The sequence below is a fragment of the Miniopterus schreibersii genome, assembly GCF_964146895.1.
Source record: "Miniopterus schreibersii genome assembly, chromosome: 6".
In the NCBI taxonomy this organism is placed as follows: Eukaryota; Metazoa; Chordata; class Mammalia; order Chiroptera; family Miniopteridae; genus Miniopterus; species Miniopterus schreibersii.
The window spans coordinates 48,662,012-48,680,533 of NC_138107.1; the positions used below are offsets into that span (position 1 = coordinate 48,662,012).

General features: G+C 36.5%; 1 protein-coding gene across 2 annotated transcripts in view; it reads right to left on the minus strand.

Moving 5' to 3' along the window:
- Positions 1-18,522, minus strand: part of FBXL4 (F-box and leucine rich repeat protein 4) — a 55,735-nt gene that overhangs the window by 3,858 nt on the left and 33,355 nt on the right. For both annotated transcript variants that reach the window (XM_081140770.1, XM_081140769.1), the window contains exons 6-7: positions 11,904-12,117; positions 2,191-2,262 (exon numbers count right to left, since the gene is read on the minus strand). In XM_081140770.1, coding sequence (XP_080996896.1) covers positions 2,191-2,262; positions 11,904-12,117 — 286 coding nt within the window. The remainder of the gene's footprint in view (positions 1-2,190; positions 2,263-11,903; positions 12,118-18,522) is intronic.

Sequence of the window (18,522 nt, forward strand, 5' to 3'; positions counted from 1 at the left end):
GAGAGTTATGCTGGGGCGAGGCCATTAGGCCATGACGGCGTTTCATTTCTATTTTAAGTGCTAAGAAAATCAATGGAGGGTTAGAAACAAATACGATTTATATTAAAACAAACAAAACCCCCTCTTAATTCTATCTGAAAGATGGTCTATGGTGGGTAACAGTGGGGGAGGAGGCCCAGTGAAAAAGTCTGCACTGGCTTAGAGAAGAGAGGACAGGGGGCTGGGTTAAGTAAGTAGCAGTGGAACTGGAGAAATGGACAGATTTGGGGCTATGCTTTGAGTCAGAACCTAAAGCTGATGGACTAGATATAGTGGTGATGATTTCTGGTCTTTAGCAACTATATGGTAGAATCATGCAGAAGCCATGAGAAGCAGATTGGGAAGGATACACCTACTCACTTCAGTGAGCATACCTGAACAGCACAGAACTGTAGCTTTGATAATTAGTGCAGCCAATTTGCTTCTTTAGAAAGAAACATTTAACAACTTTCGGAAACCCATGATTCTGATCACTATTATTTTGATAGTCAAAAATAAAATAGCAAACTGTCCTTTTGGTCAACTGACAGAAAAGAAACTGAGATACACATAGTATTAAGGTATCAATTAGAAGCTGTCTCTGTTACTGTCCTGGTAAACTCTGGGCCTGCTGTGAAGTAAGAACAGAATTTCTATGACAAGCAGAAAATGTTCTGATCATGACGGTAATGGTAGTATCAGCAATATTAGCATTATTTCTGAACTTTAATGTCAAGTTCTTAATATTTCATTTCCTGACAACAAATATCAATGGTAACAATATTTTACTAGTAACTACATACTTTAATTTAAATATTGCTTATTTTTCTAAAGCAGCATTTACCATAGTGTATTACATATTAATAGATATAATATGGAAAAATGGGTTCAGTAGTCGGGTAAAATTGAAAAACACTGGTTTAAGCACAGGAAAAATATGTATTGTCACAGAAACTGCCAATCGAATGTCATAGGGCCCATCTAGAAGGGCCACTAGAGGACCCAACAGAAGCTCATGAAATGACTAAATGACTTACTAAAGTAAGAATCTGGCGAGATGAAAGGAAAATCTAATTAGTGGGCTCCCAACACTGTTTCCAGAAACCAGGATGGGCCTGAGCCCATAGTTGATGTTTAATCAGGCCTAACCACTAGAATTTAAAACTGCAGGAACATGGAGACAAATATGGCATTATTATTGGCCTCTCCAGCCTGCATTGCTGAACCTTGGGGCATCTCTGAAGCCATTGCTGAGCTCTAAAAGGTGTTCAAGTGGGATCTATTTTAGGTCAGTGATTGTCCCTGTTGAATCCAAGTCTAGGACACCCGGAGAACCTCTCTGGAATCTCACAACCATTCTGCTTTTTCTGGCCTTCCTAGTAAGTGGCTGCAAAGCTGGGATGGTTGGGGAATCTCCAAAATCTACCTTGAAGAGGAATGGATTGCTCACAATTATACTGGGAGATGCATTTCCTCTGAGCGTGCACGCATGCACGTGTGCACACACACACGCACACACAATGAAGAGTTCTACAGTCCCTTGAGTGTCAGTATTATTTATAAGTCATGTAATTTAGATGAAAAAGATTAAACTCATCCCATGAGCTCTTTTAATGGTACATAAAGTCATAATTTGAAATCTGAAAGGACTTTAGAGACTAGTTGAATAGTTCCTACGCTTTTGGATCTCATGGACCAGTAAAATTCAAGAAAACTTGAGTTCCAACACAGAATATCTATCTTTTTATCTTACCCAGTAAGGCCAGTAAAACAAAAAACAAACAAAATAAGCCTATTTACTATCATCAACATTTCCAGAAGTAATCTTAGAACTTAAAAATTCACTGAACTACTGGCATATGGGTATGACTGATCGCTTATAAAGAAACCAGAGAGGCAGAGATCTTGTCTGAGATAACACCTGACTTGAGGCAGAACCAAACTCTTTCTACAGCACTACACTGCTCTCCTTGCTCTCACGGCTAAATAATGTCAGTGTTTCACAGACACACTCTCCAATTTAAGAAAAACATTTGCAAGTCAGGTCCAATAGTTCATCGTAAATCACAAAAGCTGTGGGTGGGTGTGGGGTGGGATGAGCCAGGACAGAATTCACCGGTGAGAAGGAAAAGGGAACGAGCAACTGAGTATAAAGAATTCTCAAATACTCACCATCATACAACTCCCCAAACTGAGGTGCTGAAGCTCTGAGCAGAAGTTTAAAATGCTGAGCAGTGCTGTTTGCTGCCACCAGGGACCACATCAGAGGCAAACGTGAAAAGTGAAAGAAAGTGAAACAAAGAGAAGAGGTCAATTAGACATTAAAGGCTGTCACTACTTCTCCGGAAACAGAGCTCAAAACCTAGGTTACAGACACCACAAATGCCACTTAATGAGTCCCCAGGTGCTCCCACCATTGATTGGCTGGGAGTCACGGTAATCATTGCTAGTCTCCACGTAAGTCATCACTCTGTATATGGTTTTGCACGCCCTAAAGATACCTATATCCCCCATGACCTCTCATTTCATTTCCCAAACGTAAGCAATTTGAAAGTCTGGTTAAGACTGAACAACAAGACAAACTAGACAACCTCTCCCTCCAAAAACAAATAAACAAGTAAAAAACCCACAGTGGGCTGGTGACACTGTGAGGAACAGCGGCAGCTCTGACATTCACCGATCAGCTGCAGCCTGATGGAACTGCCAATAGAGTCACCTGAAATCAGGATTGAGCTGGTGACGTTAATGTCAAAGGATTCTCTTCGCTGACAAGGATCCCAACAACCATTGAACACCTGTCACTAGCAACATGCTGACTGAAACATATACAACGTGCACTTTCTAGTCATGTCCCTGCCATTTCGGCCCATCTATCCTGGGTAGCGCAATGAAAACCGTCTCATCACTCAAGAAACCCAAAGAAATGCTAGACTGAGACATAATCCTAGGACCTAAAATATCTCTTCAGTCATAACTTCATTTACTGAAATGTCTGCCATGAAAACTTGTGGGAAACAAACAATGCAAAACATTCAAATTTATAATTTTTATTTTATAAAGAAAGAAAAAAACTACTCCAATTTCTGTGGCAAAATTTCTTTTTAAACATTTGAACTAAATCATATCTTAAAAAGATGATGCAACCAAGGTACATGCCCGAGGCCAGAATTGAACCCGGGACCCTTCAGTTTGCAGGCTGAAGCTCTAACCACTGAGCAAACTGGCGAGGACAATGCTTAAGTTTTAACACAACTTATAACATGGACAAGGCAATCCCGTGTAGCACTCAGAATGCTGATATTAGAAGAGATACAGAAGATAAGTTAATTTTCAGATTTTCCATAATACTTAACTATTTTAACTTACTAACAGATGGGGAAATGACATGAGGTTTGCTTTTATTAAAGTACCAGATCCTTACAACAAGGTTGTTTTGTAAGTACAGAGTCCAGTATAACAAACATCCATTTTGCCTTCTTTGCGATTTATCTTTTCTTGATTTGTGAATCCCTCCATCCATTCACATACTTCCTCAGAGGTGACCTTTATCATGACTTAGTGTTTAAAAACATGCCTGAAGATTATACAATTTTATTATATGTGTCCATAAATAGCATACAGTATTGTTCTCCATGGTTTTTATATAAATAGTATTTTATCATGCATATACTTCTGCATCTTCCTTAGTGAAGGATTTGTCCATGTTGATACTCACAGCTTTAGTTCACTGACTTTTTAACTGCTGTATACTATTCCATTATGCAAATATACTTCAGCATATGCTTTCATTAGATTAATATTTAGTTTGCTTACAAGTTTTACCACAACAAAGAATGTTAGAATAAACATTCTCATAGTGCTTTCCATGAATTTGTGGAAGAGCATTTTTCTAGAGCACTAGAGGTAGAATTTCAGGTGTTTATGTACATTCCAACTATTAGATTTTCCAAAATAGCACTCCTGAGTGATTGTGTTAATACCCCACTAGCTGTGTAAGAGTGTGGGGTCCCCACCTCTCTGCCAACATATAGTCTTCTCATCCTTTCTGTCATCGCCTGTCTGATGAGTATGGAATGGTATAATTTGCATTACTGTAATTCCTAGTGAGGATGAAAATCTTTTCATGCTTATGGGCCACACATACAGTATTTCCTATTCTGTAAACTGATTAATTATATTCTTTGCTGATTTTTCCATTAGATTGTTTCTTCCTTCTTGACTTGTAGGAATTCTTTTTTTATGCTGAATACCAATCTTTGTGAGTTACATGCATTACAAATATCTCCCCTAAATATAAGACTTGTGATTTTGCTTTGTTTCTAGAATCTTCTGAGACATGAAATTTAAAATGTTAATAGTAACATCAATCTTTATGTGTGTATTCTGTTGTCTTTTCTAAAAAGTCCCTCTTTACCCAAGGAAAGATACTCTTTTATTATATATTTTTTAAATGACAACTTTAAAGTTTTTCTTTTTTGCACTTAGGTTTTATCCCAACTGAAACTAATTTTTATACAGGATACAATATCCCATTTCATGATTTTCTCCTCAGGAATAACCACCTATCCCACTTCAATTTATGGAAGATTCTACCTTATCCACTGATCTGTGATGCTTTCTGTCATATCAAGTTCCCTTATATGTGTGAGTCTACTGCTGGGTCATTTTGTTTCACTGGTCTATTTGCCTTTTCCTGCGCTAACACTTGTCTTAATTATTGTAGTTTGTAATAAATCTATAAATCTGGTAAGGAAAATATCCTTTTTTCATTCTTCAAAACACTAACGTTTTTGGCCTTTTGCTCTTTCATATTTTAGATTCACCTTAAAGATTTTAGTTTACCGTTTAAAAAATAATACAAAGATTAGTTTTTCTTTCTTCCCCCATGATCATTATTTAATTTACTGGCACTTTATCAATTTCTGTGTCATAATTATTTATCTGATACCCTCTTCCTGAATTTTTTCTCCTTGTTGAAAATTATTTTTAATAGTTCTCTTAGTGAGCATCTATGAGTGGTAAAATCTTAACAACAAACATTTATTGAGTAGTTAAATTCTTTATTTACATAAATCTTCACAACACCCTATACACTCATTCAATAAATATTTATCAAATGCCTACTATGTTAGGCACTGTTTAGGCACTTGGGATATATCAGTAAACATGGCAGAAAATAACCTATAAGATAGATATCATTATTCCCATTTGTAGATAAGGAATCTGAGTCACAGAAAGTTAAATAACATATTGAACCTTTAATATCTCCTCAATCTTGAATGAAAGTTTAGCCAGGCTTAACATTTTAGGATTACATTTATCTTCTTTCATCATTTTTAAAGTATTACTCCAATACCTATCAGCCCCTATTATTTTGATAAGAAGTCTACTGTCAGTCTAATTATCTTCCTCTGTAAATAATGTCTTTTCTCTCTAATAGTTCTTGTCCCTTTATCATTTATATTCTGCAATTTCATCACAATATGTCTACATAAAAATTTATTTTCATTCACTCAGTTTCGTATCCTGAATGAACATTTATTTGAAGACTTACATCTTTTTTCATGAACAATCAAGATTCTTAACAATTCTCTCTTCAGATATGGCTTCTCCATCATTTCTTCCTTTTTTTTTTTTCTTCTGGAACTCCTATTAAATGAATATTGGAGTCTCCCAAGTACCAGTGCCTACAGTAGTTTAAAATATATCACAAATTATTCTATATTCCTTCCCTCCAGAGGTGGAACTTAATTCCTCCCCTGAGTGTGGGCTGGACTTAGTGACTTACTTCTAACAAACGGAACATAGAAGTGATGGTATGTTAGGTTATTGTGAGGGTTAATACTACGTATCAACCTGACTAGGCCATAGGGGGCCCAGATATTATTCTGGGTGTTTCTGTTTTGGGGTGAGATTAATATTTAATCAGTATACTAAGGAAAGCAGATTATTCTCTAATGTGGGTGGGCTTCCCCCAATCAAAGATCTGAATAGAGCCCTAGTTAGTTTTGCTCAGTGGTTAGAGCATCGGCCTGTGGGCTGAGGGGTCTTGGGTTTGATTCCAGCCAAGAGCACATACCCTGGTTGCAGGCTCCATCCCTGGCCCCAGTCAGGGTGCATGTGGGAGGCAGCCAATTGATGTGTCTCTCTCACATCGATGTTTCTCTCTCTCTGTCTCTCCCTCTCCCTCTCCCTTCCACTCTCTCTAAAAAAATCAATGGAAAAAATATCCTCGGGTGAAGATTAAAAAAAAAAAGATCTGAATAGAACAGAAAGCTGACTCTCCCCGAAGTAAGGGAGAATTCTTCCTACCTGAGGACTTTGAACGGGGATATCTGCTTATTCCTGATTTCAGGCTAAAACTGAAACATCAGTGCTTCCTGGGTCTCAGTCTGCAGGCCTTTAGGCTGGAACTCCGTCACCGGCTCTCGGAGTCTCCAGCTTTCCGACTCACTCTGTAGGACTTAGGACTTGCCAGCCTCCCAAATCACATGAGCCAATTTCTTAGAATAAAGCTACACACACATATACTCTCCCTCTTATTTCTATTTTCCTGGAAAACTCTAACTAATACAGTTATAAAAGGGCTGTGGCTCCTCTTGGGTTCCTCCCTCCCCCATTGCTCATTTGGAAAAAGCCATCATGTCATGAGAACACGCAGGCCCATGAAGAGAGAAACAGGGGCCTCTGGCCAACAACTCAAGAGGAACTCTGCCAGTTGCCACGTGTGTGAGCTTAGAAGCTGGTCCTCCAGGTGCAGTCAAGCCCTGGGATGACTGCAGCCTCAGCAACAACTTGGCTGCAACCTTGTTGGAATCTCTGAGCCAAAGCTACCTGGCCAAACCACTCCCACATGCCTGACCTACAGAAACTGTGTGAGATCATGAACATAGGTTTTTTTTTTAAGCCACTAAGTTCAGGGTGATTGATAGATAGCAATAGATAAATATGCAATATATAAACTACTGATAGCAGTGTCCAACATTCAAGGCATTTACACATTTAGGCACATCTTCAGACTTCTCTTCCAATTTAGTTCTTTTTGTCTAATTTAGCATTTATCAACTTACTTTTTTATTACAATGACTACCATTTATTTTCTAGATTTCTAATCAGTTCTTTTTCACAACCACTTATTCTTGCTGTTGTAGTCTATTTAAGGTCCATAATTTCTTGTTTGTTATTTTTAAAAATATTCTTTCCTTGTTGTTTAAAAATCTTTTGTTTACTTCTTTGAACTCCAACCCCCCTCCCTCAGTCTTTATTCTTCTCTGTCTTAGGGTCTTGCACATTGCCCCCATCCAGAACCAGGGCTTCTATTGAAAGTGCAGTGGTCCTGCTCTGCAGTGCTGTGGGGGATATCGCAAAACCAGGAGGAAGCTAGGCTACTTCTGAACTTGAGGCGGGGCCAATGCCAGGTAACTGTATATAGGATGTTCCAAAAAAATGTATATACACTTAAAAGTTGATAGCTCAATTTTGAAAATGAAATGTATTTTAATAAACACTGCCTTTATAATTATTCAAAGTATGTGCATATATTTTTTGGGACACCCTATAGTTTTTGGTATATCTGCCCAGGCCCAAATACTCTCCTTTCTCTAAGATTTCCACCCAATTCCTGCAGTGGGGCTGGACAGCAGTCTAAACAGTCACCTACTCTGACTACTCCTGTGCTGGGACAAGTTTCTTTTGATATAGTTTGAAATACATTTCCTGCTGAATTGGTTCTTCTAATTAAAAATAAGAGTAAGACAAAAAAAAACTTATTGTCAAGACTACCATTTTGACCTACCTAGACTGTTCCTTACAGAAGCTGTAACTATTGCTTATTGTCTTTCTTAAAGATTATAACTTTAAGGCACAAACAACTCATTGTTGAATTAAGATTTAATAATTATATATTTAGAAAACATCTTGTGTAAGGGTAGATGTATTCTGGAGGAATTTCAAATCATAGAAGAGGAATTCATGGCATACTAAACTTATTCAGGCAAATATTTTACAATAATTTAAACAGTCTGTACATTAAATTGGAAATTTTAAAAATTCATTTAATAGCAGAGAGGACTATCATTTTTCATTTCCACCTTAAAAAAGAACTAACACAGAACAAAAGAGATTTATGTTGAGTGACATCTCACATCTTTGCTAAATAAGAGATGTGAGATCAAATGCTGAGACCAAAATATAAGGGGACAGAGGTGATAGCCAAAGAAAAAAGCAAGGTTGACCTTGGAAGAGATGCTGTGAGGTATGTAACAAGGAGTCAAGTAGAGATAAATCAAAGGGCTGACAGGTAGCACTGAGGCGAGCAAGCACAAGCTAACGGTTTCATGACTTTGTCCAGCAGAGCTCATGATAAGCCAGAGACTGCGAAGACCCAGGTTCTAAAAACACATCGATAGATCAATTTGCAATCTCTCTAAATCCAGTTAACCAGTTTCCTCCTAGAATATCTTTAGAATATTCTTTCACCATGCTGTTAGTATTCAGAGTTAAAGTACTGCCACTGATGCTAAAGCAAAAAGGAGAAACTAATTCTTCATTTCCAGATAGTAAAGGGCTTGATTTTGAACCAGGCTCAGTGGTTTAGAGCAGGAGTTGGCAAACCCAGCCACTAGCTGTTTTGTGACATGCCAACAGTGAGAGAATGTTGTTATCAGCTATCTTGGTCCTTTCCAAATAGATTTCTCATACCTGGTCTACTGGTCACTGTCATAAATGTGGTTGCTGGTGAGTCTGACCCCCAAGTGCTGTCCCCTGCCTCCACTACACTGACAAGTCAGACTTCTTGTCCCTGATGGAACCACAGCCCATTCCCTAGATCACACTCACCCAAACCCATCAAAAGCCTCATATTCCCATTGCAACTTCTACAAAGACAATCAGGATAGAGAGACATATAGACACATTCTTGCATGGAGACATATATCAAAGACTTTTTGGAAATTTTGTTAGTTTTAGTATAAGATAGTTAATAAGTTAAATACAAGCTCTTAAAATCTTAACTCTTGATTCTGTTTAAGAAATAATAATATCCTTTTGTTTTATATGTCATCTAGCTAAATCAATCAGTTTGAAATACTGCATTTTAGGTGACAGTTAATGACAGCCAGAATTAGTCAATTTAGGTGGCCAAAGTAGGTTCTTCCTATTTCGATTTCTCCTCCTGGTCTTGGTTAGTTAACAGCACTGGCTCTGCTACATGAAAAACCATCCCTTTCATTCGCCATACAGTTTGATTGACAGTGTGAGTTTGCTACCTGCACTGGTTCTATTAAAAGAAAGGCTATCTCTGCTTCTACTTACCAACATACAGTAATGTGTCTTTTAAATCTAATAAGAATACGGTTAAGAAGACTGCTGTATCTATGTGCCAGAAAGCAAATTCATGGCACTAAATCAAATCTTACTTTTTAAGAAGGCAGTTCATGTATGTTTCGTAGGAAAACTCAGGTGCTTTTCATCAACAGACAGGGTGGTACGCATTTTTACTTATATATCCATTCTGCCAAATGAACTGGCACAGAAAGAAGAAAATAGGAGGAGAGCATTGATATCCAACAGAAGTAAAGATCAACTACTTTTGTTGTCTTCTGGTTTATGAAGATGAAGGCAGCAGGGTCCTCGAAACTGCTGTCCCAGCCCAGTAGGCCAGGTAAACAGCTGCTGATCCACACTTACAGATTACTGTCATATACTAGACCCCCACAATACTTGTAATCAGTTTTTTCACTTCAGATTCTTTCAATTTATGCTCTATCATTCTTGAAGTGAGGCAATCAAAACTGGATGCAGGTGTTCCATTTATAACTCCGATTTTTAAAAAACACTCTTGGTTTTCTTGTCTGCTGCTAAGCAACAGAATTACATTCTTACTGAGCTACCTGTCATGCCCCATCACACCCCTACTCCAAGATATTATTTTTTTTCCAAACAAAGAAAAGGTAAACAGGCTCAAACTTCTAACACTAATCCAGATTGTTTTAGTAAAACACAGGGCTTTGCTTAAAGACATTCTTTATGCAATATGTTAAAAAGTTATTCTTATGGCTTCCTTTACAAGTTGTATTAGCTTGCTAGGTAGTGGAAACAACAGAAATTAATTTTTTCATAATTCTGGAGGCTAGAAGTCTGAGATCAAGGTGTCAGCAGGGTTACTTTCTTCTAAGGCTTCACTTTTTGGCTTGAAACTGACCATCTTCTTCCAGTGGTCTTCCCTCTGCGTGTGTCTGTGTCCTAATCTCCTCTTCTTATAAAGACGCCAGTCATCCTGGATGAGAGCCTACACCAATGACCTCACTTAACCTTAATTACCTCCTTAGAGACCCTATCTCCAATACATTATGAGGTACTAGGAGTTAAAACTTCAATGTATGCATTTTAGGGTAATACAATCCCACAACACAAGTATTTAAGAGTAGGTTGCACACATATGCCCCTATAGGGGTAAAGGAGAATTGTATTTTCTACTTATTTTCAAATGGTTCAGGAAAAAATATGCATATATTTTCTTCTAGGATTTTTATGGTTTCCCAACTTACATTTAATAAATAAATGAAAAAATATGCATACAGTAGGGGAATCTAATTTTTATGCAACTTCTTGCATAAAGCTTTTTTTACTTCTTAAGTCAAAATTATTTCAAAATAAAAGTTTTCCTTTTAAGTATTTAAAAGTCTATTTAATGAGTTAAATTTTTATAGTACTCCTCTTTTGAAAATACATCATCACGTATGGTTAAAGAAGTGCTTGCAATCAATGTTTATCATACATCATAAGAATCTTGTGAATAGAGATAAAAAGGACCAAAGGAATGGAAACAAAGTCCTTGATCCAATAATTACATCTCTAACTCTACTATAATTACTTCCTTGTCATGGAAAGAAGAAACTAAGTACAACTACAGTTTCTTTCTCCTCTAAGTCCCATCTTTTGCCTAAAGTCTTGCCTATGCAACCTTAAAAGATCCCCAAATTCAGTAAAAAGGAAACTATCCTATTTTCCAACTCATTTCACTAATTACTGTGGGATCTTGCAGTAAACAGGGCCTAAATCTCAGCTCTAGGGTCATTACTTCTAAAAAGGTTTCCCAACATGAACCATTCTCCAACCAAGTACAAACCTGTGATACTGTTAGCATGCACTGGGCTTCTTATAAAGACAGTCCACTCATCTCTCGCTAACGTATTAGTGCCTTGTTCTGTACTAGGTGTATATTTACTGCTCCAAGTCTACTGAAATTCCACAAATGTACATCACTAACTGTAAATAGCTTATTAAGTGATTATATTTTGTTTTGGTTGATGTTATAAGAAGACATTTGTTATTTCTCTGATAAAGAGATTTTTCACTACACAGTTAATGAAAACAGTCAGGTGGTATATGCAATGACTTGGAAAGATGTCACAGAGATAGTATGTGGAAAAAGCCAGTAGCTCAATATATATGACATAATTTCATTTTTCTTTAATGAGACTCACAAGCTATGGTATCAGGAATTTTAACTATTCAACTTTGTTTCCTCCTGCTCCAAGCAAATGTCCTCACACATACCATGCTCCCACTCCTTTCTCTAATTCGTTCCTTGCCAGCATTTCAGCTCACCTCAGCCTGTTGCTTATTTCTTTACCTGGAAGCATGAACAGCACTGCAAAAATTTTAAGAGCACGGAGAAGAATATTTTCTTATAACTAAAAAAAACAACACAAAAGACTCTAAATCATTTTAAAATGAATCAGTTCTAATTATTTTTGAATAGCCAGGTGGCATCCTAAAATTCATATCCATATCTATTCAAAAACCAGAAATCACATCATTACAAGCAACTTAATATTCAGTTGGCTATTACACTAACAAAGATATAAATGAGTTATTCTTACCTCTACTTTTGTTCGATAGAGAACAAGTCGTTTCAGGCCACATAATTTGGCAATGTGGTTGAAAGCTTGAGGTGGTAGTTTATCACAGGATGAGAGATTTAATTCCTGTAGATTTGGACACATCTCAGAAATAATCTCCAAGCAAGTTTCATTTAGGAAGTGGCTGCAAGATAATTCAAGACGCACTAATTCGGATCCACAAACCTTCAGAAACCTGCAAAAACAATGTTCTGTGTGATTTTCATAAAACTAAAAGTATTTCTGCAAGTACTCTGGAATTATATCAACTCTAAGCAGATACTTCAGAAGAATGGATTTCTATGAAGGAAAATGTAAGACTTGTTTCATTTAAATTCTCGTTTACTACATACTAAAATAGGCATGGTTAGGCTAACATAATCAACCTGAGAAGATAAAATGGACTTAAATTACAAAACAACGTCAACTCATGCTAAGTGGAAAATTAAGAAAGCAGAGAGTGTGTTTTACCAACATACATGAAATTCACATCTAAGTTGTTAGAGGCCCAAAACAAAACATAACAAAACTCTAAACTCTTGGAAGGTATTTCCCCCTACACGGTACCCATTCAACACTGGATAGTTTATTTTGCACGTAGGATGCACAGTGACAGGTTTAATTAAATGACCTCAAAACAAATCAGATTAGCCTCCTCTCAATTCAGTGCATTTCTGGGTTGGCTTAGCTGTACTGTTGTGATATGTTCCTTGTAACTGTTACTATTTAGCAATTACACTGATGTTGAAATGACTATAAGATATTCAATTGCAGCTTCACATAAAATACACAGAAATAATTCAATGCAGAGGACACAAAATTCCCTCTCAGAATAAAAAACCACAATCTTTATCTTAGTTATATTACAGATGGGGGAAAATGATCCTGTCCATAATCATCATCTGAAAATAATCTAAAAGTAAATGTGTCTAAGAATATTTGAATCCATGAAACTATCAGCTGAGCAAACTGAATCCTTAAATAGTACACCAATCATCCCTGTCCAGGTCTCTTGACATTCTCATGTCTACCTCAGTGTCACATCAGCAACATACTATTAGTTTATTTATGTCACATCTTTTTCCTAAGTGATTTAATTAGCTTACAAATACACACACAAAATAAAACTGACTAAATCAATCACTTAAGTAAAGGAAGTAACACTGCACTTCTAAGTTAAAAGTTGGATTTTTGGCCCTGTTCTACTACCTCCCAGCATGTAACCTTGGAAAAGGCACACACCCAAGTCTCAGCATTTTCTCTGCATAAAAGGCAGACTAGAATTATATAACAGTACTCACCACACACTCTCACGGTTTTGAACATCAAACAAGTGAAAGCAGTTTGCAAAGGTCAAAGAACCCCACAAACACTAAAAATTTTTAAAGTTAAATTTTGGCCAACTCACATTCAAATGAAAATAAAAAAATACAGTTGCTACAAATTTATTTTAAATATTGTAAATAACTCTGAAGCCCACACATCTTATTTACACTTGAACACCCATTTATTCTTAATCCATGGCACAATGTGTCTGCTCTCCCTAAATTCAGCCTTTCCTTTTAAATGGCAAATCCAATGGTCTTTCTTTTCAGTGTTTGTATTACATTGACTTCCTGTGGCATTTCACACAACTGCCCACCCTTCCTTAAAATTCTCTGACACCTCTCAAGCTACTTCCTCCCTTGGATTTCCTCCCACCCACCTCACTACTGTTACCTCTGCTAACCCTATAAACTAAGTTGCAGTTTGCATCAAGCACATTCGTCCATTCATTCAACAAATATTTATTGAGCTCCTACTGTGACCCAGGCATTACTCTAGGCACTGGGGAGGAGTGGATAAAACACAGTCTCTGTTCTCATGGAACTTATTTACATTTGGTAGGAGCGGTAGACTATAGACAAGTAAATGAGTAAAATAAATAGTATATTAGAGAGTGAAAAGTGCCAAGGAGAAAATAAAAGCGCGGAAGGGCAATAGGAAGAAGTCGTGCCAAGGGTGGGTAGGATGGTCAGAGAGGCCTCACTGAGGTGAGTCAAGACCCAAAGGAAGTGAGGGGGTGAGTGAGGCAGATATCAGGCAAAGTTGTGTGTGTGTGGCGGGGGGGGGGGGGGGGGGGGATGCAGGAGGCACAAAGTGAGAGGGAGATGAGGAACAGATCAGAGAGGTAAGGGACAGTTCGTACAGCATGTGTCCTATAAAGACTTTGGCTTTTATTTTGAGGGAGATGGGATTCTTAGTCATAGGAAGGATTTGAGCAGACACAACCTGCTTGTGTTTTAACACTATCACTCTGGTTTCTGTGGGGCTAAAACTCTGAAGGAAATAGGAGTAAAATAGGGGGACCACCAGGATACCACTACAATATTCAGGGAAGAGAGGATGGTGCACTGGGTCCACGTGGTAGCGCTGAATGTGGTGCTTGGTACTGAGATTCTGGATCTATTTCAAAGGTAGGCAATGTATAACAAATTAGGATATTCCTTCTGTATACTGAATTGAACTCTGGCTCTTCTATTTCTCAACCACTATTTATTCTTCTCTTAACTATAATTTCCTTACTGACTAATCTGGCAATTGAAACAGATCCTTGCTGTACCCAGTACTGAACACAGTATCAGGTATGTAAAAAACATTTGATGGGAGCTTGTTGAATGAATTTTGAAATTATGAAAATTCACTTGAAGAATTAAAGTTCCCTCTATTCTGGAACAAAGTTCTACGACTCAGGTATTTTTCCCTTAAGGGTCAAACTATTCCCAAGGAATATGACAAAATTAACATTTTTATCTTACTTTGAGTGTACACAGCAGTTATGGGTAGTTCTTTATTATTTATAAGCTAGCAACCTAGAAATAAATGGACACTTATTTCAGAGAACTAATGAAATCCTACTTTGATTTGATACGTCTGAAATTAACTGCAGATGACATTAGTTAAGTGAGTATATTAACTCTTTTAAAATTAAAATGCTTAAGCATCTTATCTCTCGAAAGTCTCCATTATTTGACAAAGCCCTTTGTTCTAAAATTCTTTTCCATATTGGACTTGGGATACTTTAACATACCTTTTCTCCTCACTCTCAGTATGGAACTCCCTCTAAAGAATTTACAGAGTAATATCAAGCCAATCGCCAGAAAGCCAACTGTTAACAGACTAGAAAACTTGCCACGCTGATTTAAGGAATGGCCGAATTTGAAAGCACAGTAATGACCATGCCTATACTGCCTTTCTGTCTCTCGTTTCCTATAGTGCATCTTTTCACTCAGAGCAATTATTTGGACAATATCCCTATAGTCTCTCTTCCTCATCTTACAAGATCTACATCACCTCCTTTTTCATAACATGTCCATTCCAAGAAGGCAGAAGTGTCAGCAGACCCAGTCCATCAGCGGAATACAACTCTTATTTCCTTCATTAATGCTGCTCATGTACAAATGCATAATTACATAATGTTCTTGTCTTGAAAGTGTATTTATTCATCTCAATTGTGATACTGGTCACTATAGCTTCTTTATTTCCTATAGCTTCTTTATTTCCTACAGCCTGTTCATTGCATGAGTTCTCATAAAGTACTTCTTGATATTGAAGGTATTATGAGAAGACCTAAGTTCAGATAAACAATCCCAAACTAGGTCTCCTGCTATGAGAAAAGGAGTCTCTGGAGAGAGAAATAAATTGCTTATCCTTATGAGGTGAATTAATTTGTCCAGAGTAATGTAAGCACATAAGAAGTAATTTACTAAATGGCAACTTGCACCCTAAAATAATTAACATCACATGAATGAATGATTTAATCTGAGTTTACTCATCACAGAATAAAAGACACTAATCCTCACAATCCACCTGATGTAGAAAGGTAAGGGGAGAATTAGATATAAATAGCCATCACTTCTGATCCCTAATCTTATGTTTTGTTAGCTGACCCTCACTGAGCTTAATAAAACAGCACATTTAAGATAATTTTTAATCCCAAATAACTTGGAACATTATTTATTACATCTGGTCCAAAATAAAGCCATTAAAAACAAAACTTCCTGCTTAACTGTGTATGGTTCTATCTGGCAATAATAGAAGGAAGTGGGAAAATTGTCTCCAATCTCTACATACTGATGATCGAAAAGAGACACTGTATGAAGTACAGGCAAGTGATTGAATAAACTAATGTATGAATAGGCAATAAGCTCTTTATCTCATAAAACTGTAGCTCTGTGTCAAAACATCTAATAACGTTCTTGAATCTGGGAAGCATCCAAGAATGTTTCTGAGGGAAAGACGTGGAGGGTTTAGGGGTAAAAATCTCTGCATAACTAAGGTGGAGGTGAAGGTGATCAGTTTGAGTAACGATCTGAAGAAAATAGTAGTGGGAAATGAACCTAAGGCTTTTGAACATCAGAATGATATGACTAAGGAATAGCCAAGACTTTAGGGAACTATATTATAAAAGAAAAGTAGAATTATAATAGCTGTGATTTTAATGAGTAATAATATACATAAGCAGTTCTTCAAGTTGCAAATCAATAATCTGTAGATAGAATTTAATAACCGATTAAAAGTTTTAAATTATTGTTATTCCAATTTAACCTATTTCCATGATATTTTGAATAATATAAAATTCCTTAAAAAATTCTTTAAAATCCAATTAAACAGTTACAACTTGTGAGGATTAGGTTTTTAGGCAACAAAAATAAACTGTATCAAACTTTTCCCAAAGACATGCCCAAGAAGCAGCTTATCATCACTGGTCTCTAGTTTAAAAATGTACTTTTTTCTTTAAAGTATTATAAATAAGTCCTCTTCACAGTAATGAGCACAAATAGACCATACTTATTCATAGATTATTCATTAATAATCAAGCCATGAATATTTATTGTTTATTCTGGGAATGCTGCCTGCCAGCCATAATGACTATCAATTCAGCAGTCAAGTCGTGGGGGCCAACAGCAATCAGGAGGCAAAACTCCAGCATCTCCCATCCGAGAAAGATTCTCTCCCGTTACTTAAACTTTTTCTTTTCTTACTGGGAACAGTGACTATGCTTAAAGGACTGCCATCAAAATTTATGGTTTTACTGGCTGAAAACTACAGTAAAATATGGAAAACTTAAATTAATGTATACTTTTGTGATTATTCAAACAGCGTCACAGCAACTACCATGGCTGAATTAAAAATGAAACAGAAATTGCTGATGAGAAAGTAGACTGGAGCTTTAATCTTGCAAAAGAAGATCTTTAGTCATTATGAGTCTAAAATTTAAAAAATAGCATTGCTAAGTTTTCTTCTCACAACTTATGTTTCTGCTCATGCATCAGAATGAGTTACATAAAGAGAGTTTTAAAAAATTGATTTAATATTACCTTTACATTTAACTCATTATATCATTATTAGAGACAACCTTTTGCCAAAGACGCTGGAGTTCAGCCATTCACTGCCAATGTTTCCTTTAACATCTATTTAAAATACTGGAAAGGAAAGGTCTTTGTAATGTAAAGCAGTGCTTACTGACAACAATTGTTCTATCTGCTCTCAGGCTGTCTTGGATTATAATCCATAGTGTATGCTCTAAATACCCACAATGGTCATCATTAGCTTCAGTTTTAGCAGGGAGAAACACTTTCGAATAAAGTGTGTTTGGGTAAGGGGTAGTAGGAAGGGCTGAACTGTATTCCACTAGAAAGTTGTCAAATGTCCAGCAATTTTTAAAAATTCACCAAAATCACACTGCTGAAAGAAATGCCTTATTTTTCTACCATAGATATCCCCTCTTACGTAAATTTACACAATGAAAAAGAATTTGGTGTACACAGCATGCTATAAAATCTTTAGACTCTCTGACCCACAATACTGTAATGTTTTATTGAAGACCCCGTTCCCCTGGCTCTACTTCCGGCAGAAAAGACAGACAGTCACTGCATCAAGGTTTCAACATGTGCTAAAAAATATACCTGCTTGTGTATATTTTTTACTTTACTGCATACACTATCAGTATTAGCATTTTGTACACATTTTTACTATTTCAAACATTATTATTTTATCCGAATCTAATAGTATTAAATATTTGTTTTCTTTTCTGGAACTGCATATTTATTTTTATAATGTAAGTAAAAGAGAAACAAAGCTCAATATATAAATTTCTAATTTATAAACCACTGTTCAAGAATGTGGCTACTAGGGATGTGCTGAAGTTCATTTTTAACTTCTAAAAACAGGACAGATTATTCATTAATCAAAAATAATAGGTAATTTTCCTAAAGTTTCTACTCTTTCATTATTTAACTTAATGAAATGATGGGGTTAGATTGTACCATACACTGAGAATAACTATCATCAAGGTTAAGAGAAAAACACCTGGTTGTATCGTAAGAAAAATGACTACAGCATTACTAAATGAACATGCACTGTGCAAGCTTTCGCATGTTTACCAGGTGACATTTACTAGTAAGGAAACTAAATGCTTAAATAGAAAGGAGCAGAAACACCTGGGCAGGTCTGCAAGTGTGGCCGCCTGTTTAGCATGCAATTGCATTTTCATCATAATTAGTTTAAATGTGCTTCTAAATTTGGGTGATGTATTGCACATGTAATTAAGATTTAATTA